Here is a 26,517-nt window from a genome sequence, read left to right as displayed (position 1 = left end):
GACGTCTACAGACGTTAAAGTAACCTCTGGCGTACCACAGGGGAGTGTTATGGGACCATTGCTTTTCACAATATATATTAATGACCTAGTAGATAGTGTCGGAATTTCCATGCGGCTTTTCGCGGATGATGCTGTAGTATACAGAGAAGTTGCAGCATTAGAAAATTGTAGCGAAATGCAGGAAGATCTGCAGCGGATAGGCACTTGATGCAGGGAGTGGCAACTGTCCCTTAACATAGACAAATGTAATGTATTGCGAATACATAGAAAGAAGTATCCTTTATTGTATGATTATATGATAGCGGAACAAACACTGGTAGCAGTTACTTCTGCAAAATATCTGAGAGTATGCGTGCGGAACGATTTGAAGTGGAATGACCATATAAAATTAATTGTTGGTATGGCGGGTACCAGGTTGAGATTCATTGGGAGAGTCCTTAGAAAATGTAGTCCATCAACAAAGGAGGTGGCTTACAAAACACTCGTTCGACCTATACTTGAGTATTGCTCATCAGTGTGGGATCCGTACCAGATCGGGTTGACAGAGGAGATAGAGAAGATCCAAAGAAGAGCGGCGCGTTTCGTCACAGGGTTATTTGGTAACCGTGATAGCGTTACGGAGATGTTTAATAAACTCAAGTGGCAGACTCTGCAAGAGAGGCCCTCTGCATCGCGGTGTAGCTTGCTTTCCAGGTTTCGAGAGGGTGCGTTTCTGGATGAGGCATCGAATATATTGCTTCCCCCGACTTATACCTCCCGAGGAGATCACGAATGTAAAATTAGAGAGATTAGAGCGCGCACGGAGGTTTTCAGACAATCGTTCTTCCCGCGAACCATACGCGATTGGAACAGGAAAGGAAGGTAATGACAGTGGCACGTAATTCTGCATTTTGATCAGCAGCAGTGTCATGTGCATTTCGATAAATAATATAATTTTAGACACTGAAATATTGTAACATACACCAAATTTATCACTATCTTAAGACAGTCTATTAATAAATACAGTCAATTTAGGTAAGGTAATACTTAATTTGGAGAATTGGTGGCTAGTGTAAGGTACAGAGAACAAAGTTAGCGATTGGCAGTTTTGTTTTAAAGGCAAATTTAATAGTGTACTCTGACTGGCTGTTTCAGTTTTCATGGCTGGTAAATTACTTGCGTGAGACCGGAATACTGAGACATAATGAAATGACAGGAATAGGCACGGCTTAGGCAGGGACATGACCCCCACCTGCCACAGTCGGAGTCTCTACCTACCATCCTCAGAGGAAGGAATGGTGAGCACACCTGACCCAAAAACCCCTTACGTTTCTACTGACGAAGAGTGCAGGTAAGGCGCGCGCAGGCAACCTCACTCTAATTTTAAACGATTAGCAAGGTGGGATGAGCACAGTTGGTATACTCAACGTATAATTAACATCTAGCAGAACCATAATATCTCGATACATCAGTCTGTATTGAACTCCGACTCAATTCTCTATCTCAGTAACAGTGAGTTTGTATACAGTGGATAAAAATCACCATTTGGCCATGATCATGGAAGGAGGACGTTCATTTAATCAAAACATTAATTAACCCAATAATTTTAGGTCTGTATAAGATGATAGTTACAATACTACATAAATGCTGAGAGGCTACCATATGTACCGTTACATTACTATGGCCTTTGGTAATACTTGCATTATACAAGTGCTACTTCATTTTTAATTCTATCAGTACTACTTATTTTTAATAAGTTTACCTATCCAGTGAACCAGTAGCCTCTTGAGGAAGACTGTGGATAACGGGTTTAGTTATTAATTGGTGCACATACCCCCCTTTTTCCCATTATGTGTCAGCATTTTATTACCATGTAGATAGCGTGGAGTGAGTCACGAGCATGAATATTTGCTGGCGTATCTATAAATGCATGTTTAATGTCAAGTTGTTACCTATCTATGATTCAAGGAAAGAATGCAAACAAAACAGGTATGACGGAGATACACAATAGTCTGAAATGTGTTGTGCCGTGGTTGGTCACGGAAGTGATTCAATATATTCTACGGTGGAACAGAAAGTCAATGCTGCCTCATCTGTATGCCACGATGAGCATCATATCTTCGTGTTTTAAGTGAGCGGTAGTTCCGTCGGAATGTCCCGTTCATGTGACTGTCTACGGTACAACAATGAGTTATTTAGTAACTTATTAATCGCTTTCTTGCAGGTCTGTTAATAGTAGGCGTGTTGTAACGCACATAAATTTTTATACTTCTGGTAACTTCAGTAGGGACAGCTTAGTCTCGTGGAATTTCCTTTGTGCAGTCATTGAATCATCAGTGTGCGTGAATATTTGCCCAAGCCTTTAGCTTTAGGACTGCTGTTGTTATCATTATTTAGTTACAGGTGCTCCGTTCTTATTTTTCTAGCAATTTGTGTAGGATCAACTGATGATTTCTTTGTGTGAAACGTATCAACCATTGCCTTCCAAGGGCTATCGTTGATGGCCGCACAGACGATTACCTTTCACTTTAACTCGGACATTTCATACCGAATAAGTTGCGTGTTTTCCTGTGTAGTCTATAAAAATATTATAGTGTGAACGTTCTTACAATGATGAATGATCTCACGGTCAGTAAACTGTATGCCACGGTTCTCCATGTACCACGTGGCCATGGCTACACATACAGTGAGCTCTCATGGTTCATCAATGGCTCTCATTTAAGGCAGCATGCGTGTGCAAACATACATTGAGAAAGAATATTACTGTGTGAATATTATCGGAATCAAGATCTATTAAATGGTGAGTAATGTGTATACCATAGTCTTAAAAAAGCCATGTGCGCATGACTGTACAGACAATGGGCATCCGCTCCTTGTGCATAGCTTTCAGATCAGCCAGTGTGCGTGTGTTAATGTGAATTTGTTATAAATCTTTTGTGTGCCTTGTAGTCGATGCGTGGACGATGTCTCTGTAAGTAAGGTATATGAAATTTATCTTCTACGCTCGCACGTGGTCACAACTCCATAGTCGATGAGGTTTCTTCTTTCTTGGCCTGTGCGATGTTGTGCATTCTGTTACGCTGATATACCGATGAGCTCACCTTCTTTTTGTTATTACGGTTACTTGCTTAACTTCTACATTCAGTGGGTAGGTGTGCTCTCTCTGTGTACCGTGCGTAAATATTCAGTCTCCGTTCTGATTGCCCACAATTTCTGGTAGGCGTATTGTGCCCCAGTTGATTTCGTAAGACTTTTGAAGTGGCTGTATTACGGCCCAGCTATAAACCCGGCCAATTAATTACTGAAGACACTTCCCCTCCATATCCATTTTACTGAATTAAATAATAATGAGACCATTTAGCATACTGAGATGCTACATCACACTATGCATCTACTGTATGTACTTACAAGGTTGTATGCTTTGTTTTCCCACCACACATTTGCTTTGAAATAATACACGTTGGTGTAGCATACGGAAAAAGTCTCTGTTGCTCACGCACGTACTTTCGTAGCCCATTAATCGTAAATAACTGGGTCCTTTTACATATTTCTGATGAGCACATAGTGCAAGAATACTCATTGAGGATAGGAATGAGTGGTATAATTAAGCTGAGCGGCTTACGATACATTTCTTTCTCGTTAGAACGGATCATATTACCGTGCTACGCAGATGAGAAGCTGGTCAGACAAGGATACGTGCTCGAATGTGGACTTCTCCCCACAGCACCACTCCTACTCTATTTCTCCTCTCTAGGGATTTTCCCGAGTTAAAACGAGAGGAAAACTGGAACAACCCAATTTATTGCGCACGTATTATTAGCGAGGAATCATAATCATATAACTACTCATACCATAAAATAATGGGAGACAATTCCTCTCTATTGAGGCTTCACATCAGTTTTTATATTCCGGCACGTCAGGACAGTATTTTTAAACAAGCTACAGGGAAACTCGATGGAGAAGCAGGGAGCACCACAAACAAAATGTCCCAAACCTGTCAACTCTCGTATTTAAGGATGTACGCTTCTACTACAAACAAGTTAGCTTCTTAGGGGAGAAAAGGTTAGAGCAATCTCTGCAATATTCTTTTGGCATTTTTCATCCAACGTACTCCCACACGTGTTGCTGCCATGAACTACACAGATTCGTGACAAGTGCGGGCAATTGTCCAGGCCATGATCCTACCCAGAGTCATTAGAGACATTGGGCCAACGATATTACGACTATTTACCTAACACTCTCTAGCCACTATAAAATCAGACTGTGTAAATCGGCATTATGTGGTGTTTGCAATACAGAAGTGAATGTAGCACTTACTGATGATTATTATCTTGTATCTATCACAGACCTTTCAATGTCACTGAAATGAGCTTCATAAATGCCTTAGCCTGAGTCCCGGGTTTAGTCTACTGTTGACTTCATTGCAACGACAGGGAGACAGTAGGCTATAGAATAAACGGAAAATGGAACGTACTTTCATCTCGGCAACTATTGTTGTTGCAGATGTACACTAAAAAATAAGATAACAATTGGTGAAATACGTAAAATTTATTTTTTTGATTTAAATAAACCAAGGATAGATATTGAAAATTGAAAAATGAATAAACACAAACAACATTAAATGAACGCAAAAAAACGAAACACAGAACTCAAAATGAAACAAAAAAAAAAAAATAGAACAAAATCTGAAAACAAACAAAAACTTTAAGAACAAACATATTTTTCAGTGGGTAAAAGCGGTACCCAAGAGTTGGCTACAAAGACTCCCAGCTGCCCCCTCCTCCACCTCTACACGGACTTCCTCCATCTTGGCAGCGCCCTTGAGACTCTCTGCTGCGTCCTCCTCTAGATATCTAGGGGCTTGTTCCGTCTTGGCAACATTCACGAGAGTCTCAGCTGACCCTTCCTCCTCGTCTTCACAGTCATCAACCATCTTGCCAGCACCCATGTGACTCTCAGCTACCTCCTCCTCTAATTCTTGATGGGTTTGTTCCACCCTGGCAGCATTCACGAGACCCTTACCTGCCCCTTCCTCCTCATCTCCACATACTGGGTCAATCTCTGCAGCATCCATGAGACCATCATCTGCTCCTTTCTCAATCTCTCCAGACACTTCGCCCATCTTGGCAGCACCCATCAGACTCTCGGCTGCCTCCTCCTCTAAATCTTGATTGGCTTGTTCCATCTTTTCAGCATTCACAAGGCCCTTAGCTGCCCCTTCCTCCTCATCTACACATACTGGGTCAATCTCTCCAGCATCCAAAAGACCCTCATCTGCGGCTTCCGTATTCTCTCTAAACGCTTCACACATCTTCGTAGCACCCATGATACACACAGCTGCCTCCTCCTCTACATCATGACAGGGGTGTTCCATCTTTGCAGTATTCACAAGGCCCTTAACTTCTCCTTCCTCCTCATCTACACATACTGGGTCAATCTCTGCAGCATCCATGAGACCATCATCTGCCCCTTTCTCAATCTCTACAGACACTTCGCCCATCTTGGCAGCACACATCAGACTCTCGGCTGCTTCCTCCTCTAAATCTTGATAGGCTTGTTCCATTTTTTCAGCATTCACAAGGCCCTTAGCTGCCCCTTCTTCCTCATCTACACATACTGGGTCAATCTCTCCAGCATCCATGAGACCATCATCTGCCCCTTGCTCAATCTCTCCAGACACTTCGCCCATCTTGGCAGCACCCATCAGACTCTCGGTTGCCGCCTTCTCTAAATCTTGACAGGCTTGTTCCATCTTTGCAGCATTCACAATGCCCTTAGCTACACCTTCCTCATCATCTACACATACTGGGCCAATCTCTGCAGCATCCATGAGACCATCATCTGCTCCTTTCTCAATCTCTCCAGACACTTCGCCCATCTTGGCAGCACCCATCAGACTCTCGGCTGCCTCCTCCTCTAAATCTTGATTGGCTTGTTCCATCTTTTCAGCATTCACAAGGCCCTTAGCTGCCCCTTCCTCCTCATGTACACATACTGGGTCAATCTCTCCAGCATCCAAAAGACCCTCATCTGCGGCTTCCATATTCTCTCTAAACGCTTCACACATCTTCGTAGCACCCATGATACACATAGCTGCCTCCTCCTCTACATCATGACAGGGGTGTTCCATCTTTGCAGTATTCACAAGGCCCTTAACTTCTCCTTCCTCCTCATCTACACATACTGGGTCAATCTCTGCAGCATCCATGAGACCATCATCTGCCCCTTTCTCAATCTCTACAGACACTTCGCCCATCTTGGCAGCACCCATCAGACTCTCGGCTGCTTCCTCCTCTAAATCTTGATAGGCTTGTTCCATTTTTTCAGCATTCACAAGGCCCTTAGCTGCCCCTTCTTCCTCATCTGCACATACTGGGTCAATCTCTCCAGCATCCATGAGACCATCATCTGCCCCTTGCTCAATCTCTCCAGACACTTCGCCCATCTTGGCAGCACCCATCAGACTCTCGGTTGCCGCCTTCTCTAAATCTTGACAGGCTTGTTCCATCTTTGCAGCATTCACAATGCCCTTAGCTACACCTTCCTCATCATCTACACATACTGGGCCAATCTCTCCAGCATCCATGAGACTATCATCTGCCCCTTCCTCAATCTCTCCAGACACTTCGCCCATCTTGGCAGTACCCATCAGACTCTCGGCTGCCTCCTCCTCTAAATCCTGACAGGCTTCTTCCATCTTTGCAGCGTTCACGAGACCCTTAGCTGCCCCTTCATCCCCATCTCCACATACTGGATCAATGTTAGCGGCATTCACAAGAACCTCATGTGCCCCTTTCTCAATATCTCCAGACACTTCGCCCATCTTGGCAGCACCCATGAGACTCTCGGCTGCCTCCTCTTCCAAATCCATCTTGACAGCAATGACGAGACACTCAGCTACTATCTCCTCCTCTTGATCCATCTTGGCACTATCCACCTAGGCAACCAAGATAGTGTTAGGTGTTTGGTTAAACTAGAAACAACATTATGCTGTAGAAATTACATTATGAAATAATAATGGGTAAGAGTTTTCAGACATTGCGGTGAACAAAAGGTTTATATGGATCGTCACAATTTTATGTCACATTCAAAAGAAATTCATTAAATGAATAGTAGAGATAATATTTAACAGGGAGTAAGCTATTGGAATATAATTAAAGCTTGGCATTAGAAGCTGATGACGATGTATGGTAAGAAAAAGAGGGTCTTCCATTATCACCGACTGCACAATAATGTATCGCTGAGGTCCTCATACTAGCAGCATGCCTATAACTAAAAAGTTTCGGGCCTACTGAAGAACGGGATGCAACCCGTCGGCTCTGACCAATGACGTCAGAATTTGCCAGAGATGATTTACTACATAGATTTAACAGCTGAGACAAGTGTTTATAAACTAAGGGATGCAGGAGAGAAAAACAGGTGGTAGACATATTTAACGTCCAGTAATATTTCTACCATAATCTTAAGGATATCGCTTGTTTGAGTCCTAGTGGTCTGTAAAAAATAAACGGAAAAAAGACAGAAGTAGTGGTAGTGTAGAATACCTCAGTTGACATATATAAGAGCTGTATCTCGAAATCTTCTATTTAGTGTATAGGTCAACTGAAGAATAAGATACTAGTGCTAACGAAAACGAGGAAATCTACGTACGTAACATTGGCAACCTGTTGACCTATGTATGTCAACTGAAGTGTGATATAAAACTTATTTTAGGCTTCGATACTAACAGTATCGACTGAAATTTGTCACACGCTTGCTATCGACGACAAGAAAACCAGTAACAGTGACATTTGTATCCCATTCTTCAGTTGAGCTATATAGGTGAACTGAGGCCCTTAGCTGATGCTAATTAGTATTAGAGAATGGGAAATAACGGAAATTATAACATTTGTATTCTGAACTTCAACTGACCTATAAAGGTAAATAAATTCAATGTTACATATGTCGCTTTTTTCGTGTAGCTAGCACCAGTATACCGTACTTTAGTTGACCTGTATACGTCAACTGAAGTACGGGATACAAATTTTACGTATGCCGGTCTTTTCGCCTTCTGTAGTGCTAGTATAGACTCGGAAAATAATACTGCCACCTGACGAAGAACTGTGTCAGTTACAAGCGTTATGTGATTTGGGGAATCGCAAATGACGCAGAATTCCCCAGTTGCTCTTATTCCCTATGTTTTCAAAGCCACTCAGATTGTGATTAACGAGACAGCGATTTGAAAACCAGATTTTAAACTAATTTTTTTTCCAGGAGCAGTTATGGACTATATCCATACTTAGTTGGATACAAACGGCTAATTGAATTTGAAAAAGCTGCAGAAAGATTGAAACGGGAAAAATGGTCAGAGGTAAGTCCAAAACCCACTGAGAAAGGGGAAGCATTGCAATAGAAAATGAATGGAAAGCTTGAACACATGAAATGGAAAGGGCAGTAGAAAATCAAATGGGCAAAAAGATTATTCCCAATAGAATTCTTGCCTAATTCACCAGATGCTGCTCGTAACTGTTTAAAGAAGAAAATTAAAAAAGAAAAACAGGAAATGAAGCCTCAAATGTAAAAATAAGTTTTGCAGTAAGCTGAAAACATGAAAACAAGGCTGGATGCAGAAGAAATGCGAAACAATAGAAGCGTGTGTAACAATCTGAAAGTTAGATACCATATGTGGGAAAATTAAGGAAACCGTTAGGGGAGCGAGATTCAGATGCATAAATATCAAACGCTTGCCTGGCAAGCCATTACGAACGAAAGGACGGAGGTCTGAAAGCTGGATTGAACGTATGAATGGGTCCTACAAAATAAACCAACTTAAAAAAGGAAGTGAATGAAGATTCGATGTGAAATATGGTACACTAAAAAGAGTTTCACACAGCAGTAAAAGACCCAATTCGAAGAAAGACTCTTGGCGTACGCTACAGTGTTTCAAAATTGTTAAGATCACTGGTAGGGAACCTGAAAAAGCTGTTCTAAGTGATATGTAAAATATCCTGAGCTGGTGAAATACACCCAGACTTTCAAAAACATCTAATAATCCCATTCCCAGACAGACCAAATGCTCACAAGTTTCAAAGTTAAGTCACGAGAAATCTAATACGAATTAATGAAGACATCAGTAGCGGAGGTTTCGCGGAAGTATGGGGACGAGTAAGTCATTTCCGACCTTAAGACTCTGAAGACAGATTGCTGCAAGGCAAAAGCAAATCGGTAGGAATTCAGTTTCTGAGGGTCACAGTGATAAAATACAGGGAGTGATGTTGTCCAAAACTTGTGCATAAAACAAAGTGCAATTATAAAGGTCTCATGATATGTCAGGCATACATCAGCTAGGACGGGAGTGAGATACGTTTTTAACCTACCAAGTCAGCAAGCAGAATGGAGAGTAGACAGAAATTAGGTATGGGGATTGAAGCTCAGCGAGAGAAAATAAATCTTTGAGTTCATGACATAACAGTTCTGTAAGATACACCAATTTCCTTTGATTATCAGTTGAACGAAATGAATAATATCTTGAAAAAAAAACTATAAATGGATACTAGCAAAAGTAAAAGTAGGAAAGTAAAATGCGGTAGAATTGAATTAGTAGTTGAAGGTGGAAAAATATTAACAAATGACACTGAGCGAAGTAAACTGAGGTTTGTTGTTTGGGCAAAAGTAACAGATTATTAGCAAAGTAGAGGACATGTAAACATCAGGATGTCAATAGCAAGAAAGACGTTTTTGAAAAGCAGAGATTAGTTAACCTATAACATAAATTTCAGTTCTAGGTAGTCTTCTCTCGAGGTATTTGTCTGTAGTGTAGCCACGTACATGAGTGGAACGCTGAAGATAGTTCAGAAAGAATGGAATATATAGCTCTGATATAGTTCTCCAGGAGAGTACTGAAGATAAACTGGGTACAGCGTGTAGCTTGCGAGGAGGAAATGAATCGAAATGGAGGAAAAATTCTTTTATCACACAATTCGACTAAAAGCTGGGATCAGTTTGTAGTATGCATCGTGCGGTATCATAGGATCTTATGTTGTTAACAGGGTGATCGGAGAGGGTGAGTGGGGAAATGGAAGGGTTGTAAGATTTTTACAGGTAGAGGAAGACTTGAACACAGTAAGCAGATTGAAATGAGTGTCGGTTGATGCACTTACGGAGAAGCAAAGAGCCTGTCACAGGATAGACTACCGTGGGAACCTGCATCTCATCTTACTTCAAATGGGAAACCGCATCATCAACAACACCACAACGTGAAGATTTTCTAACAGTTGCCTAGCCGTTACTTACCACGGGGAAATGGCCGTATTGATGTTATTCATAGAAGAAGAGAGGCCTAGACTCCATGGATATAGCTTCACGCGGAAAAATTTCTATCGTGGTGCATTCTGGTAGCAGGGTCTAACTCACCGTAGGTAATAAAACAGCAGTTCCTATAACTCTACATTCTATAGCTTCATTACCTTTCTAAAATTCAATCCACTTTCATTTTCCTAATCTTCTCTAATTGATTATGCTAGACTATTATTGTCATGGTATTTGATAACATGGCTGTTGTAATTTTTTGTTTTATGTTGCGCACGATGTTTGGTGTAACAGCCGGGATATATTCACTCTGCCGCTATGTGGATGTGTTATATCTGTTTCAATAAGTGGTGTATATTTTCGTAACCCTTGAATGTATTTCAAGCTACCTGCTACGCCCTCATGTGGTTCTTTTTCTATGATCATAAAGATGTACTATAATGGTGGAAACAATGCCTTTGTAAAGGCGTATGAGAGAAATAGTGAAGATAAGGAACAGGAAAACGCTAAGGCAAGCATTCCGGTAGAGAAGGGAGTTTGTTTCCCGCGTGATCAATTTTATCTCGTAGTCAAGCAGCTAAAACATGGGAAAGCCACTGAAGATGGTGATAAACCAGCAGAATGCGACAAGGCTGCTGGACAACAGCTACATGAAGAACTGTTCCATTTCATATAAATTACGTACGAAACCAGGGCACACCGAAAAGACTTTGAAGAATAGTTACAGCGCCAACACAAAAGAAAGAATCTGCAAACAAATGTGAACAATGCAGCACCCTCAAGTTGAGAACACACGACACCCAGATCTTGACCTCTTATCATTGTAACGCGGACTGAAGAAAGGATAGGTGTACAAAATACGGAAGATCAATTTGTCTTTAGAGGAGCTGTAGGCACACGAGAAGCAATACTCGGGTTACGGCTAATACCTGAGACAAGACTAAGCAAGAGCCAAGAATGCAGCAGAGTGTCGTAGGAGGAATGGTCAGTATTCAGGTGTATGATAGGAACGATCATACGAAGCTTAACCATCTACTAAACATGGGCTCTAAAATGCAGCTATAAGCACTTCATCTTCGATAGTGTAACAAAATCTCGTCTTGGCCTTCTATATTTTGAGGGGCGTAAGTATGGCCAAAATCACGAAAACAATTTTCTGTAAATATGGGCTGTAAAGTGCTCACCTTCAGACCTTTGGGCACTTTTGCAGCTTCACTGGTGTGAAACACACCTCTTCGACAAAACAAGTGCTTGCATGTTGAGATTTTCTGATGATACTACAGTGTGTAGTGAATGTGCGGAACTACAGAAGCGAGATGCAGATGAAAGTCAGCCCCATTTCATACTAACATGCAAATTAATAAAGTTGAGACAACAATCTTGATGAGTAGACAAAATACCGTTGCTCAGTGCTCACTTGACAATGAGGGACTGGAGACTGTAGAATCCTTTTGCTCCCTACGGATTAAAACCACCTTCAGGCGGATCAAGGAAGGATATTGAAAGCCAAATAAACCAGGCAACAGCTGCTTTCAGCAAGAGCAGGAATCTTACACATCTCGTTTCATAGCCCAGTACCTGAGGAAAGACCTCATAAAGATTTTGTGTGGAGTGTGCCGCTGTACAGATGTGACATACGGACAATCGAGGAGAAAAAAAAAAAAAAAAAAAAAAACACTGATAGCCTTCGAGATGTGGTTCTATCACAGAAGGCTCCAGATATTCTGTGAAAAGAACTAATCAAATGAACTGGTGCACTGCAGGGTAGATAACGTGCAGCTATGTCTCCTAAAGCTTATTGAACGCCACATGTGTCACCCTTATGCTGAGACATTATGGTGTTACTAAAGGTGTTGCTGAAAGGACAGCAAAAAGGAAGAACACAGGAGACAAACAGTCTAGTATACATCAACCCTATCATGGACGGCACAAATTGCACCACCTATACTGCACTCAACAAAAGGGCCGGAGACAGAAATGCTTGGCAAGTTGCTGATAGCCAACCTGATAGTTAACGACCAAAGAAGAAGAAGGAGATCATGATAAATTTTCAAAACTAATGGCAAGACGCTATAAATGTTCAGAAATTGGTACATGTTTGAGTAATTAGCCTGTGATACATGTGATGGGAGAAGTGCAGATACACTGTGTGATCAAAAGTATCCGGACATCCCAAAAACATACGTTTTCCAGGTGCATTGTGCTGACACCTACTGCCAGGCGCTCCATGTCAGCGACTTCGGTTGTCATTAGACATCGTGAGAGAGTAGAATGGGGCGCTCCGCAGAACTCACGAATTTCGAACATGGTCAGGTGAGTGGGTGTCACTTGTGTCATACGTCTGTATGAGACATTTACACACTCCTAAACATTCTTAGGTCGACTTTTCCGGTGTGACAGGGAAGTGGAAACGTGAAGGAACACGTACAGCACAAAAGGTTACTACCCGGCCTAGTTTGTTTGACAGAGACCGCCGACAGTTGAGGGAGGCTGACACTATCCACAACATCACACAGGAATTTCAAACTGCATCAGGATCCACTGCCAGTACTATGACAGGCGGGAGGTGAGAAAACGTGGATTTCATGGCGGAGCGGCTGCTCATAAGCCACACATCACGCCGGTAAATGCCAAACGACGCTTCGCTTGGTGTAAGGAGAGTAAACATTGGACGATTTAACAGTAGAAGAACGTTGTATGGAGTGATGAATCACGGTACACAGTGTGACCATCCGATGACGGGTTGTGGGTATGGTGAATGCCCGGTGAACGTCATCTACCAGAGTAAAATTCGGAGTCGGTGGTGTTAGGGTATGGTCGTTTTTCTCATGGAGAGGGCTTGCACTCCTTGTTGTTTTGCGTGGCACTATCACAGCACAAGCCTACATTGATGTTTTAACCACCTTCTTGCTTCTCACTGTTGAAGAACAACTCGGGGATGGCTATTGCGTCTTTCAACACGATCAAACACCTGTTCATAACGCACATCCTCGTAATGGACTGGCCTGCACAGAGTCCTGACCTAAATCCTATAGGACACCTTTGGGATGTTTTGGAACGCCGACTTCGTGTCAGCCCTCACCCAACGACATCGATACCTCTCCTCAGTGCAACACTCCGTTAAGAATGGGCTGCCATTCCCCAAGAAACCTTCCAGCACCTGATTGAACATATGCTTGCAAGAGTGGAAACTGTCAACAAGGCTAAGTGTTGGCCAACACCACATTCAATTGCAGCATACCGATGGAGAGCGCCATGAACTTGTAAGTCATTTTCAGCCAGATGTTGGGATACTTTTCATCACATAGAGTATCTCGCACACGCTGCTCTGTTAACCCCCATATATGAGTAAATTTTTTGTCAATCCGCGTCAGCTGTGTCAAAGTGAATGTTTATTAATACATCAAATCATAATTTGTACGCTTTATCTCAAACTTGTTGCTCAGTCTGGAACAGAGTATAATCCTCACTATTGTTCCAGCTTTAACTTAATCAGCTTAATTCTAAAGCAGCCTATATCCGTAGAAAACAAAGTAATTCCACTTTATAGACTAACATCCATTAAGGATGTGGTAATACCCTGTTAATTATCTTTTTGGTTCCAAAACTTAATTAATATGGTGTTGAAAACTAATGTGGGCATAGTGTCTCTAGCAGCACCCGTATGGAGACACGTGGGAAACCTATCATTCGCCTCAATGAGAGACAGTAATACTTTCTCATAACCAGGGCCACGGCACTTCTTATAAAGTTAAATTCATAGTACGGACTGACAATCCTTTTACAAGATCACGTTTGTTTCAATGTTCGAAGAAGTGTCGTAAAAGAGCAAAGGAGAGCTCACGAAACTGGATCGAATTGTGCTCTCATTGTGTGAGCAGTGTGGGAAGAGAGATGACAATGTTCTTTAGGTGTCAGACGATCATTTATTTACACAGATGGAATGTTTATGAGGCAGAATATATCCTGCTCAGTTGTTTCAAGAGATCGTGACAAAGTACCGTTATCAATTACTTGATGTAGTAATTATACCATTTCAACCATCCGTGGTAGGTGGGATATAATAACCTTCTTGTAGGCAACAATCGTTGAAATGTTGTAACTGTTGTGACTGCCTTATCCGTCCTCTACCGTTCCAAATGTTCTTTGGTGGTATTCATGGCGTCAATTATTCCCAGCTGCTGGTTTCACATCCACTGACTCCTACCTAGCACGCAGAAGTGCTCTTCTCCCCTAAGAGGTTTGCCTAATTGTACTTATTTGTATATAAGTACATAGGACGTTTTGCTTTTTATTGTGATTTTTCTTTGCGCTAATGTGACTGTTGAAGGTGTGACTGACTAGACGAGTGTATGCTGCTGTGGTCCAGATTTGCATTACACAGCAGCATGTAAAGGACTTCCGCTATCATTGATAGCAAATGACAACGGCAGCAATCGCACTGTAGCCAGACGTTCTTACCCTCACTGGCAACCGTATAATTTTTCAGCTATGATTCAGTAGGATATTTTGCCGAAGTCTTACATCTCTGTAAGAGACAAGCCAATCATAAATGGTGTTCCACAGAAAATGCCATAAGTTGCACTAGGTCAATTACGACTTTGTCCCAAACTGAAGTTCAGCTGCTGATATTGCAGCATTGCCTGGTACGTGCAGTACTGCTAAACGGATGTGTCTCCGACTGGTGGCAGCCTTCGGACCGTTGAGACCCGTCATGACGGAGTTCTACAGTTGGCGAACTCACAATCGTTGTAGGCTCGCGTCTGTAACACGAGTAATATTTGACGAACCCGTGACAGTTTTACAACGGACTCTTACATTCCCTGAGTTGTACTTTATATTTACATTTGCGTCTTCGAACCAACGGTTGCTATATTATTGGATTCTAATATGGTGAATCCGTCTGTTAATACTTCACGTAAAGATGAGGGACAACTGCATTTTACAGTCATAGAGATATGAGAGATATGTGCAAATCATGAGATTTTCTCGATTGATATCACCTGCCTAAGCGGCTAATTCTGCAATGTGTACAGTCAGAGACGCAGCTGTTTCCACATCGCTCACACTCGCATACTCTTAATGTTAGTAATAAGTCGACTAACCTCACTGGGGCCCTCCTGCGGCGCATCGACCACTATCATATCTCGTTCCTCGGAGCATATCTCTCTTTGTGTAGGCAGGTCGGTGTCTTGATTCTTAAACGGTGGATTATCTTCTTCGACGTTATTCACTTTGAAGCGTCCGATAACGTGGACCTGTGGGTGGTTTGATCTTATATTTACTTACTCAGCTATGATGGCGTGTATCAGTCATACATAAAGCTTTATGTACTTCACTTCGCATTCTTAAACATATAATATATTAAATTAGCAGCTGTTGAATGTAGGCTATAATAATACGTCATTTAAAAACTAAGTTATTAAATAACGTAGAGAACTGTGGGATACGAGAATGAAAGGTCGATGATTAGTGGAAGGTTGACACGACTATTTCTAACACATCCATGAATAGTTACGCAGGCTCTTGATAAGAAAAGCTGAGACGATGTGCCTAGATTGGAATATAAGAAACAATTTACTACCGAAGCAGTGCATAATGTGCGAGAAGACATGAAGAGTTTAGCTCACACAGAAGAATGAGACCAGCCTCTTAAGCGATAGATCTAACCACATCAGACATGTTTCGCTTCGTGTTTTGTAGGTAACGTTCGTGAAGGTTTCTTCTTTACTACTTACCACAGTACAGCATAAACTTATGTATGCCAAATACACGGTTAAGTAAGCACGTATCTCAAACCAGGGTATTGTGCAAACGTTTTCGTAAACCCTGTCTGGTGCCACAGTCAGACTCCAATAACTTCACTAACCGAACGAATCTAAATCAATTCCCAGCAGGAAATAAAACTTTTTGTTGTAACTGACGTCAGTGATTTTCGTATCTAACACTATATTTTTATATTATTTCCTGAATCTGGGCGATTGTTTAAATGAGTAGCGGCGAATCCTACTGACTGCATGTACAACACAGGCCACCAGAAAAGGGGAGCGTGTGTCGGTGTCAGGCCACAGTATAGAGCATATGGGGTGAGCTCCACGGCGGAGGCACCGTCTGTGTCTGCATCCTAAACGATGGAAAGCTGATCCCGTACGTTTTATCTTGGCGTGTCCACTGGCGCAGAGGAGGCCCATCGTGAGTTAGCAGCTACAGGTTATGTTCCCATGTTCTGGGAACTTGAGGCCCACAACGGTGAAAAGGTAAGATTGGAGTGGGACGAAAGACCATTGGATCTTATCTGCTTAACAGCACGGATCCCTGAGACGACAGACTGCTGCGATGCTAACTGAAATTTTGTTGACTCTGCTAAGAAACTTGCGTGCACTGACATAGGATAATGCAAATAATTTCTGGAATGGAAGAACAGAACTCGCATGTGTCTACATGGAGAAGGCCTGATTGGCTGAACGTGATATAGGAGAGATGGTGAGAGTCAAAAGTTGCCAGTCGCTCAGCTTCAGCACAATGAACCTACGACTGGTTTATTATGTTAATCTAAATAGGGAAGGGAGATTTCTACGCTGTTACGATGAATGTGACTGGCTGGTACTCAAATAGTAACAGTAATTGATTATCCGAAACCACGCACACTCCGAAAAGTAAATAAAATTTCTGATTCTTATTGGGATCGCTCTGTAGAGCAAACTTCGATCAGAGACTCGCCAGTGGACACATCAGTTGAGAGAGGCACATAGAGTTTCGGGCAGCCTTCAGTAGAGGTCAGATGACAGAGTGTGCCGCAGCCACTACGGCAGCCGCCCGCGGCCACAGGTAACGCTAAGTACGGTGAGCGACAGCGGCGTCCACTACCCGAGTTGCAGGGTGTACGTAAAGATTTCCGGCTGACATTACGACTTCCACCGTTCAGTAGAGTTAACTGGCAATCTCGAACACAACATGCACTCAGTCAAGACAATGGGTCTGTACTTCTTTCATATATGTTTAATATTCGGGAAGCACTGTGGGACTTCTGCGAACTTGGTTCTTTCCCCTAAACTAATGAACCAATCTTTGCCAAGGGTATTTTAATTACAGTATAAAGTAAGTTAACACTTAATGAACGTAATAGTTTTCTTTTCGTGTGCGCTTATGTTTAACATGACGTCTGTAGCGAAGTGTAATATCTACAGCTCCATAGTGACCATTGCTTCATTCAGTAGTACCATAAACCCCCTATTTATCGTCTTATAATGCCGTTATGACCAAAATTTGTTAAACAAATTCAATTTATTAATTTCTGCGCTGCCCAATGACCTTAAACTGAACTCGTGTGATCCTATAGGAAACGATTTGTTTATCGGTAAGGTTACCCGGTACAGATACTTCTGACATCCACAGAGATATGTCGATGGCTTCATCGTAACCTCACGAAGGGAGCTTCCTAAGGAAAACGTAATTTATTTTTACATTATTATGCAGAATCTTGTGCGAGAAAAAGCATTACTTTCAATTAAAAGTCACCGACTTTTATTTCACACAAGCAGTCTGGCTAAGTTATGTAGTTGCAAACTCACGCTTATCTCATCACGTGAAGAATTGTTGATGGGATTGTAATAAACCAGAAAAGACTGCACTGATGCTGTTCATGCGTCAGGTCTGTTATAAGAAACTTAAGTTGTTCCCGGTATGCCATTTGTGTCAGTCACAGAGGATTTCATTAATACAGTTGGAATGTATTCGAAGTCTGATTAACTTCGACTAATTCTGACCAAGTTTTCTGCTATGTTAAGGAAGTTACCACACTTCTACCGTGTACGTTAGATGAGTCACTACTTCCTTGTAGGCATAATTCGCCGAATTGTTGTAATTGATTCCGAGTGCTTTATTGGTTCCCTACTGTCCATAAGTGCCACTGATGGTATATGGGGCGTCATTGATATTCATGTTTCGTACCAGTGTATCCTACTCAAGTGTTCAGCACCGCTAACAGTCTGGGCTAATATCACTTATACCTGTATCTTTACATACATGGCAGATTTCTCTTTGATGTGGTATGTCGTGGCATAAGTATTTGTGCTCAGGTTGGGACTGGCTGGGCGACCGTATGATACTGCGATTTATAGTTACCGTGCAGCTAACTTTCTCTTTCCTTGGTAGAAAATAGCTAAAGACGCAATCAAATTGGAGCTAGAGGTACTTAAGCTCACCCTTTGCTGAGCCAACCAATCGAGCAGTTCAGCTCTCCAGTCTGATACATAGGCGATATTTCATGTCGCTGTAAGAGACAAGCTGAACGAAAATGGTATTTCCACAAGAAACTTTAACCAGATGATGGGTCGAGTTGCTTAAGGCTCACTACGCGAAATCAGTATGTGCTCAGTTAAATTCACGTCGGCCAAGCTAATTCCGGTTCTCCGTGTTTTCATAAATCATATACAACGGTTATCGGCATACTTGCGTTTAGAATGAGTCAAACGTTTTCATTTCCCGTCATTCCACACTTCGAACTACATCTATAATGAATTCGTCGATACTGGATGCCGTTCGCTAGTCTTACACCATTACCCCAAATCTGCGATACTGATGGATGGATGTGTCTCCGACTGGCAGTAGTCACTGGCCAGTTGTGACTCGCACAGCTGAAGGTCTATAATTTGTGCACATGAAGCTGTTTGAAGCTGCAGTGTTTCACACAAGTGTTATAATACAAACTCGTGGATATTTTGTATCGGTCGTTACTGTCCCACAACAATACCTATCCGTATGACCCAAGATTTACATCATTATCTTGTAACCAATCTGTCATTTGATTGTAATAAAGTAAATCTCTTAAACTGTCCTTCCTGAATTTATAGTCAAGGGGACATGTCAGGAGCGTCAGAAATTCTCGATAGACATGATCTGGCAGAGTGGCTGATTCTGCAGTGCGTGCAGATGTTGTTTCGTAGCTCTCAACCTCTCACCCCGTCTCTCCCTGCTTGCTCTTCATGGCAGTAATGAAGCTGACTTACCCCAGCAGGGCCCTCCTGCGACGCAGCGACCAGTTTATTCTCACGTCTCTTGCGGCGACGGCGACGCTGCTCGGTGTGTCTGCGCTCGTGGTCATCAGACGGTGGTATTTCTTTGGCTGCCTTCCTCTTCTTGACACGGCCAACAGCATGGCCCTGTAGATGGTTTGATTTTACTATCGCTTATTCGGCTAGGATGCCGTATGTCTAACAGAAGAAAACTTTGGACGACTGACTTAGCTTTGTTAAACAGATGGTATATTAAGTAAGCAGACCATAATTGTATCCAATAACAAATGTGAAATGTGATGCTATAGGCGTTTGTCAAAAAATAATATATCAAATAGAGATAGGGAAGTGAGAGGCACACGAATGAAAATGGTACAGAATGTTTTAATGGGGCACACTTAACAAAATAAAGCTTGGTTGACACTAATAATGATAAGGCATCTAGGAATAATGAACCCGGCACCTGAAAGGGGAAGAATGTGAAGGCGTGCAAAGTGTATAAACACCAGATTGTTGTTCGCGCACTGTGTTGTACACAACATATGAAGAAAGCTGAAAAAAGTCAATAGATATATGACTCGAATAACATAGACATTGTGTGTGATCCGTTTTGTATATAACGTTTGTGATGCATCTTTGTTCACTAATTGCGACGGTAGAGCAGAAGGATACGTACAGCAAGAACATAGTAAAATACGCAGGCAATTGTAAACAATAAATTTTGCTAATGAGAACCTTCATTTATATTTGTAACACTCCTTTTTACCACCTTAATTTCACTCACTTGATCCTCTGATCGTCACGTGAATATACGTCTTAAGCTCTATGACGCCGCCTCGTTTACCACGAATCCACATTCTGGAAGACTACACAAAGAGATTACAACAATATAGTTACCTTTTATTTAAGAGCCCTACACACTATACAACTCTGTGTTATAAGTTCGAGTGGTTTGGTTTGGTTACTTATATTCTTGTTAAGTATTCTTCATGTTTCATAACCTTATTCTGCATGTTGCATTGCTGGGAGCCACAAGTACTGGAACTGTAAACCATATTACGTCGCATTGGTATCGTGTGTATTTCTCCTGCAACTAATGAGCAGAACTCAAGTCGGATTTGTGCCTCTTATTACCGACAGCATATGCCCACTACAGTTCATAGCAGAACTTAGTCTCATGAACAGGTACTGAAACTGACACTCCGTATGATCGTACATCGTGTACTGGACACTTGAGGTAGCATGTCGAATGCACATGGGAAACCATGTAAGACTGAATTGACTGTTAACATGCGTTTTTAGCTTGTAATTTTACAACGGAAGTTTACTTTCCACAGCAATATCTTTCCGTCGTATGTTACATTTATTTTAGGATATTGTAACCACTGCTATTTTGTATTAATGGATTACAACAAATTGCGTTCCTTACTTAGTCCCACGTGTGAAAATGAGAGAGCTGTCTGGGAGAGTGACTGATGCATACTCGGTAGTAGTGATGTTTGCTCACCTCTGCACGGCCTTCCTTCCGAGTATCGTCCTTATCCTCTTCTTTCTTGATGCGAGGGGCAGGTCCTGGAGTCGGTTGACAGGGAAAGATGTCGAAGATGGACGGATATTCTGGCTCCCTTCTCTCTCTGAAGCGTCCGTACTCCATAAACTGTGGGTGTTTTGTTTTTGCTATTACTGACTCAAGTAGTATTGCCTATAACCAACACATAGCAATACTCTAGAAATTCGACTTACCGCACTTGAATCGATTTTCTATCACATAGGCAGTTCGTAAGTCTAAAGCCTCAAGAATGTGTTACATAGTGTTACAGGGAGCGGTTATAAATTAAGAAATCAAATAAATTAGAGAAATGAGAGCTACAAGAGTGAAAAGGTGTCGTAAACCTTCAATGGAACATGCTCTATAGGATTGGACAAAGGTTAATGGGAATGCTGCTAAGAAATCCTAAACTAGTTAACTTTCACTTATTAATAATACACCCATTATTTTATTTATACGAATTTATTTAATTGTTAGTATTTGTCGTGTTATAAGACAAATATTTCGACTATAAAATACTATGCTCCTCGTTTAAATGTATGTTCTTTAGGTATGAAAATATAGTTGCTTCGTAAAAACGTAATATTATCTTAAAGTGAGATTTGAACCTCTTCATGGGAAGTGATCGTGGATGTCTAAGGGCAGAGAAATTTGGACAGTGAACCACCAACAACAAAGGTGAGCGTCTCCTTGAGTGTTCAGATGAACATGACATGATAGAACAATCATAATCTTTGAGGTGCATAAAATAAAGAAGTGCACCTGGAAATTCAGTGTGATAATAACAGCCACCTCATCGATTTTATATTAAGGTTGAATGCTAAAGACATCAAATAAAGTCTAACAACAGTTCTCCAGAATTAGACGCAGACTCCAAAAATGAGTGTATGTTTGTAAGGTCTAATTTAAGATTTAATATAAACCAGCAAACTAAAACAAATAGTGGGAATATTAAAAAAAAACTGGGAAGTTAAGAGAACAGATGTTGCTACTAGAGTAAGCATTGTTACTAATTTCAGTAATGCTTTAACATCACTGTGCCGTTTTTTAAACGTCTTGCAGTTGCTCACCATGTTCAGATCCATTATTCCAGCATCAAGGTCTTTCTTCCACTCTTTTCTACTTGTGTAGCGCTCCACATAAGGTGACTCTTTCTTCATTTTCTTGGTTTTCTTCCTGCAGGGAAGACACGAACAGCACAAGATGCTCCGTAGCACCTGAGAAGCCAAAACAAAATCACTATACGCGTAAACCAGTGCCTACACATTAAGACAACGGTAACGCCGCCTCAAACGTGGACTACATAGCAATCAGAAAGTAGAGATTTATTGTGGCCTATCTCCGACACGGGCTTGACCCTTGCCTCAGTTTTTTGGAATAATCTCTTGAAACAGTAAAATTTTTTCCAAACGTTGAGAAAAAATGAATTATAAACTTCCAGCAATGATTCACGTTCAATGCGACTGTGGTGAAGTGCAATATCGAACAGTGAGGGTATGCAGATGTTTTCGAATTAGTTTTATGCTACATCAAATGAGGAGATGTGAGACACAATGGGGGCTCACACAGTATCCCCCTGCTTCATTTATCCCAGGCGAACTGGAAATCCATATCACCAAGCCGTAGCACAGTGTAAGTGTTCAGGACGTCCACGACGAATGGCAGTTGCAGTTAACTCAGAGATAATATCTGGAGTATCATATTAACAACTGAGGTATATTTCCTTACCAGAGCAGAGTTATTTCAGCGCTCACACCTCTATTTAGGGATATTCGTGTACAAGAGACCCAGGACAGAGCTCACTCTAATGTAATGGAAGACAGTCACCACATAGTCCTCAACTACGGCTGTTCTATCCTGGAGTCTCTTTCCCACTATAGTGGCTCACGTAATGCTTGCCACCAAAAGTGAATATTTGTGCTCGGTCGATATTGCATCAGAAATCAGGATCAGGTAATTTTTCCTGTTACTTGGACGATGGCGCGACAACAAGAGACGTGGAATTCTTTCCTAAATGTTACTGGAATATCAATAACGCAAACTGGCACTCTTTCAAAAAGCGAGAAACGGTTGCTGAAGTAACTTTACCAGAGACCGGCTCAGTGTAAATATTACACTACACATTCTGCGTAGTATTAAATGCGACAGACTTCTAGTATCAAAAGCGACATTTCACTTAGTTACATGTTACGAACTCCGTGGTGCGATGGAATACGGAATACTCACCAGAGACTGCCGAACGTCGACTAGAATGTAAGAAGGGTAACATCTTCTCATCTGGGGAAGATTACCCGTGAAACTGCTAGGTGAATGCTCGAACTAAAATGTTTTGAAAATTGTGAAAACCTTTTAACTGGATAAATTCCCTCTAGGAGTCATCGCATTGATCATATCCTAAGATATCAGGCTCGCGGAAGTCCTCTACGAATTCAGTCCTTGGAATGGATTATGTCCACTGTCCCATGCTCTCTCTCGTGACAAAGCGTCCCTTCAAAACTTTTCTACGAACCTTATCGATATCTGAATTAGAGCTCACTACCTCCCTGAACTTTTCAAATAATGCTTCCAGTTCTATAATCTAAAGCGGTGCCTGGAATTCCAACTTCCTACATACCCATCCCGTTGTCGCCTTGTCAGCGTTTACTAAAAGAGCTCTTGGAAGACTTATTTTGTTTTGTGTTCAAATCTTTCCCAAGGACAGTACCACATGTGTAAGAATAAAAAAAATTGTTAGTACAAACTCAAGAGGACTCCCTAAATCCTCATATCAGAGCACTATTCTGTTTTTAATATATACACGAGATATGAAGAACATCATTACACCAGAGATTAAATCTCTCCAGTATGCAAATGATTTATGGCTTTTTCTTCTACACTTAAAGACCAAATCACTGTATGAATGACAACGATCTAATAGTGTGACTAAGAAATTTTCTGTAGTTCTCTTCAGCCCACAATGTAACCACGAAAAGAAACAGAATTAACGCAATGAGACTTGCAGCTGGAACTTGACGGTGTGCACACTGTAACATTGTCTTCGTCCGCTGCATCATAGATTAGAATGATCGTTGTACCATACCGTTGCGAAAGGCGCAGTTCATCAGTCTGACTTAGTACAATTCGGATGCAGGGTTGTGGGCCTTGGAGCAATGCGATCAACTTACAAGAATGTCTTACTAGGAGAAGTTGTTGAAACTCCTCTGCTTGTTCGATGTTAGTACTTGGAGAGATATTTTAATAGCCTAGTAGGGCAGCAGCCCAATACAGATTAACATGCAGCTGCGACAAATGAGGGTACCTTCCGCACACAAGGTCTACATCGGAAATGAGGAGTGTTTGCCCTCTGTTAGTGAAAGCATTAATCTCAGTGCACAGTATCTACAGTTGGGTTCAGACAGACACATCCATAGAAATACATTCCGGTATCAGATGTAAAATCTCGGTATTCACTATTTACAGTACCATGAAACATTGCCTTGGCACGATGAGTTCAAGTTTAATTGCCTACTTTAAATTTTACTGACGCACTTTGTTCGCTTTTATATTTATTGCTTTCAATTTCAAGAGACTTCGGCAGTAAGATCCGTATTACTTCTGCCGCAGCGGAAGTATTCCAAAGAACTTAGTCTGCCACCACGATGTCCAATTTTTACTGCAGAAGCGGCAGTGATTCGAGATGCTCTGCCATTAGGTATTTATTTAAGGCTCCAGAACCTGCTGTAGTCAAGGACTCAAAAAGCATGTTCCAATCTATTCAAACAAAAGTGCAACAGTAAGATGAATATTCAGGTATTTGAAATTTTACGATAAGCATTCAGAAATAACTAAACAAGTATGAGAATTTTATTCGAATGGGCCATAGATCATATATGATTGGGTTAGAATACTTAGTCGAAAAGCTGGCGAAGAATTCCAATGGCTCTGGATGTGTGATGAACGTCGTTCTACCATCCTCAGATTTCCAGTTGTGGGTGCGGAAGCTGGCCATAAATTCAATGCGACACTACGACCAAGCCAGTAATTAGAAAGTTCTACTGTCTTCGAGAATTTCAGACGAGCAGGAAGCTGAAAACTATCTTGGTACTTATTCATATGAACCGTAGTTCATCGTACCCACTTACATTTGGTAGATGTCAGGCGTAACCTTTGAGCGACTGTCGGGAAACACAAGAAGGAAGGAGACTTGTAAACACATCAAAACTCTTTACTGCAAAACCTTGCGAAACTGATGCCTTCCATTCCAACAAGTGCTCATGTTTCTTTATATCATAGGGGTCCTCAAATATCCTCCTCACTCTTTATGATGCGTTTACGCTACATACAAATTTTATATTTGTCTAGCTCAGAAAAGTAAGGAAATTTGCTGTCCTCAATTGTAGCTTGTAATTCACACCACGTGCTTTCTGTTCACCACATGCTTTCGTTTCTGCAAGCTCCCAGCAGGTTTCAGCACTTCACCGAAGAAACATGTTTATCGCAGTGTTAGCATGATTTTGAGATAAAGAGTTACTTACTGTTTGAATTTTGTATTTTTGAACTAGATTGACAGTAAAATGTGCTTTAGAATATCAGTATACCCTGCGCTCTAGAGAGAGAGAGATCATTTATTTCCTCAAAACAACACAGCGACGCTTTTTATAGGTGTAGCGCTAAGTCCCCTTTAGGCACGTTCACAGCAGAGAATACTAGACGTAGAAGAGAGCGAAGAAGAGAAGGCGGAATATGTTGACAAAGATTACGCATTTCCAACGGACAACGCACTAGAACGCCAAAGCCTATTCCTACGGAACAGTTATGATGTTTCATACAGTGCATCTACCTGAGACGTTGAATAACACTTGTAAAAGTTGATTCTGATTGAGTTGCCTGGTTTTATGGATATCTGTCTGACGTCAGGCATAGAGATTTGGCCTTTAAGCGTAGAAGAAAAGGCATAAAGCATCCGTATACTGCAGAGTTTTAACCTCTGGTGTAATGATGTCATTCATATCACATTAGTGTAGTTCACTAAATGCAAAATACGTTTTCGTTTCAGAGAAAGCGAAAGAAGGAACTTTTTTTCAGTTACATAACAAGTAGGGTCAACGCCCTTGCCGCTGTGATAACACTGGTTCCCGTCAGATCACCGAAGTTAAGAGCTGTCGGGCTGGGCTTGCCCTTGGATGGGCGACCATGAGGTCTGCCGATCGCTGTTGGCAAGCAGGGTTCACTCAGCCCCTGTGAGGCAAACTGAAGAGCTACTTGTTTGAGAAGTAGCGGCTCCGGTTTTGTAAACTGACATATGGCCGGGAGAGCGGTGTGCTGACCACATGCCCCTCCTCATCCGCATCCAGCGACGCCTGTGGGTTGTGGATGATACGGCGGCCGGTCGGTACCGTTGGGCCTTCATGGCCTGTTGGGACGGAGACAGAGAGAGAGAGGGAGAGATAGCAAATAGAAGAAAGAGTATAAAGGAGCTTATATATAGGGACTTGGAAAAGTAAGTGACACATATCGGCCCATGCTTGTGCAACAAGTGTGACGCGTTGTCAGAAGACAGTACATGTTCTGGGTGTCCTGCAGACACAGTTCTTCAGAGATACGGATAAGAAGCGAGAGTGAAATCGCGCGACAACTGGACACTAACTCCAAGTTTGACGTGGGCATAACGTTTGACACACAGATTAACCGTGAATGCTGACGCTGTAT

The 26,517-nt window shown here is 41.8% G+C and overlaps 1 protein-coding gene across 1 annotated transcript; it reads right to left on the bottom strand.

Annotated features, from left to right (window-relative positions):
- Window positions 1-4,702: 4,702 nt before the first annotated feature.
- LOC126416946 (uncharacterized) lies at window positions 4,703-21,989 on the bottom strand. Its single transcript, XM_050084826.1, has 5 exons — window positions 21,900-21,989; window positions 20,788-20,982; window positions 19,275-19,427; window positions 15,372-15,524; window positions 4,703-6,916 (listed from the first exon to the last, which is right to left on the bottom strand). Exons 1-5 carry the CDS (start codon window positions 21,987-21,989, stop codon window positions 4,703-4,705), a joined length of 2,805 nt encoding a protein of 934 aa, XP_049940783.1.
- Between the last annotated feature and the right edge of the window lie 4,528 nt (window positions 21,990-26,517).

Source organism: Schistocerca serialis, chromosome 8 (assembly GCF_023864345.2).
Source record: "Schistocerca serialis cubense isolate TAMUIC-IGC-003099 chromosome 8, iqSchSeri2.2, whole genome shotgun sequence".
Lineage (NCBI taxonomy): Eukaryota > Metazoa > Arthropoda > Insecta > Orthoptera > Acrididae > Schistocerca > Schistocerca serialis.
The sequence above is the reverse complement of the archived record's forward strand: the minus strand, read 5'-3'. Positions and strand labels throughout refer to the sequence as shown.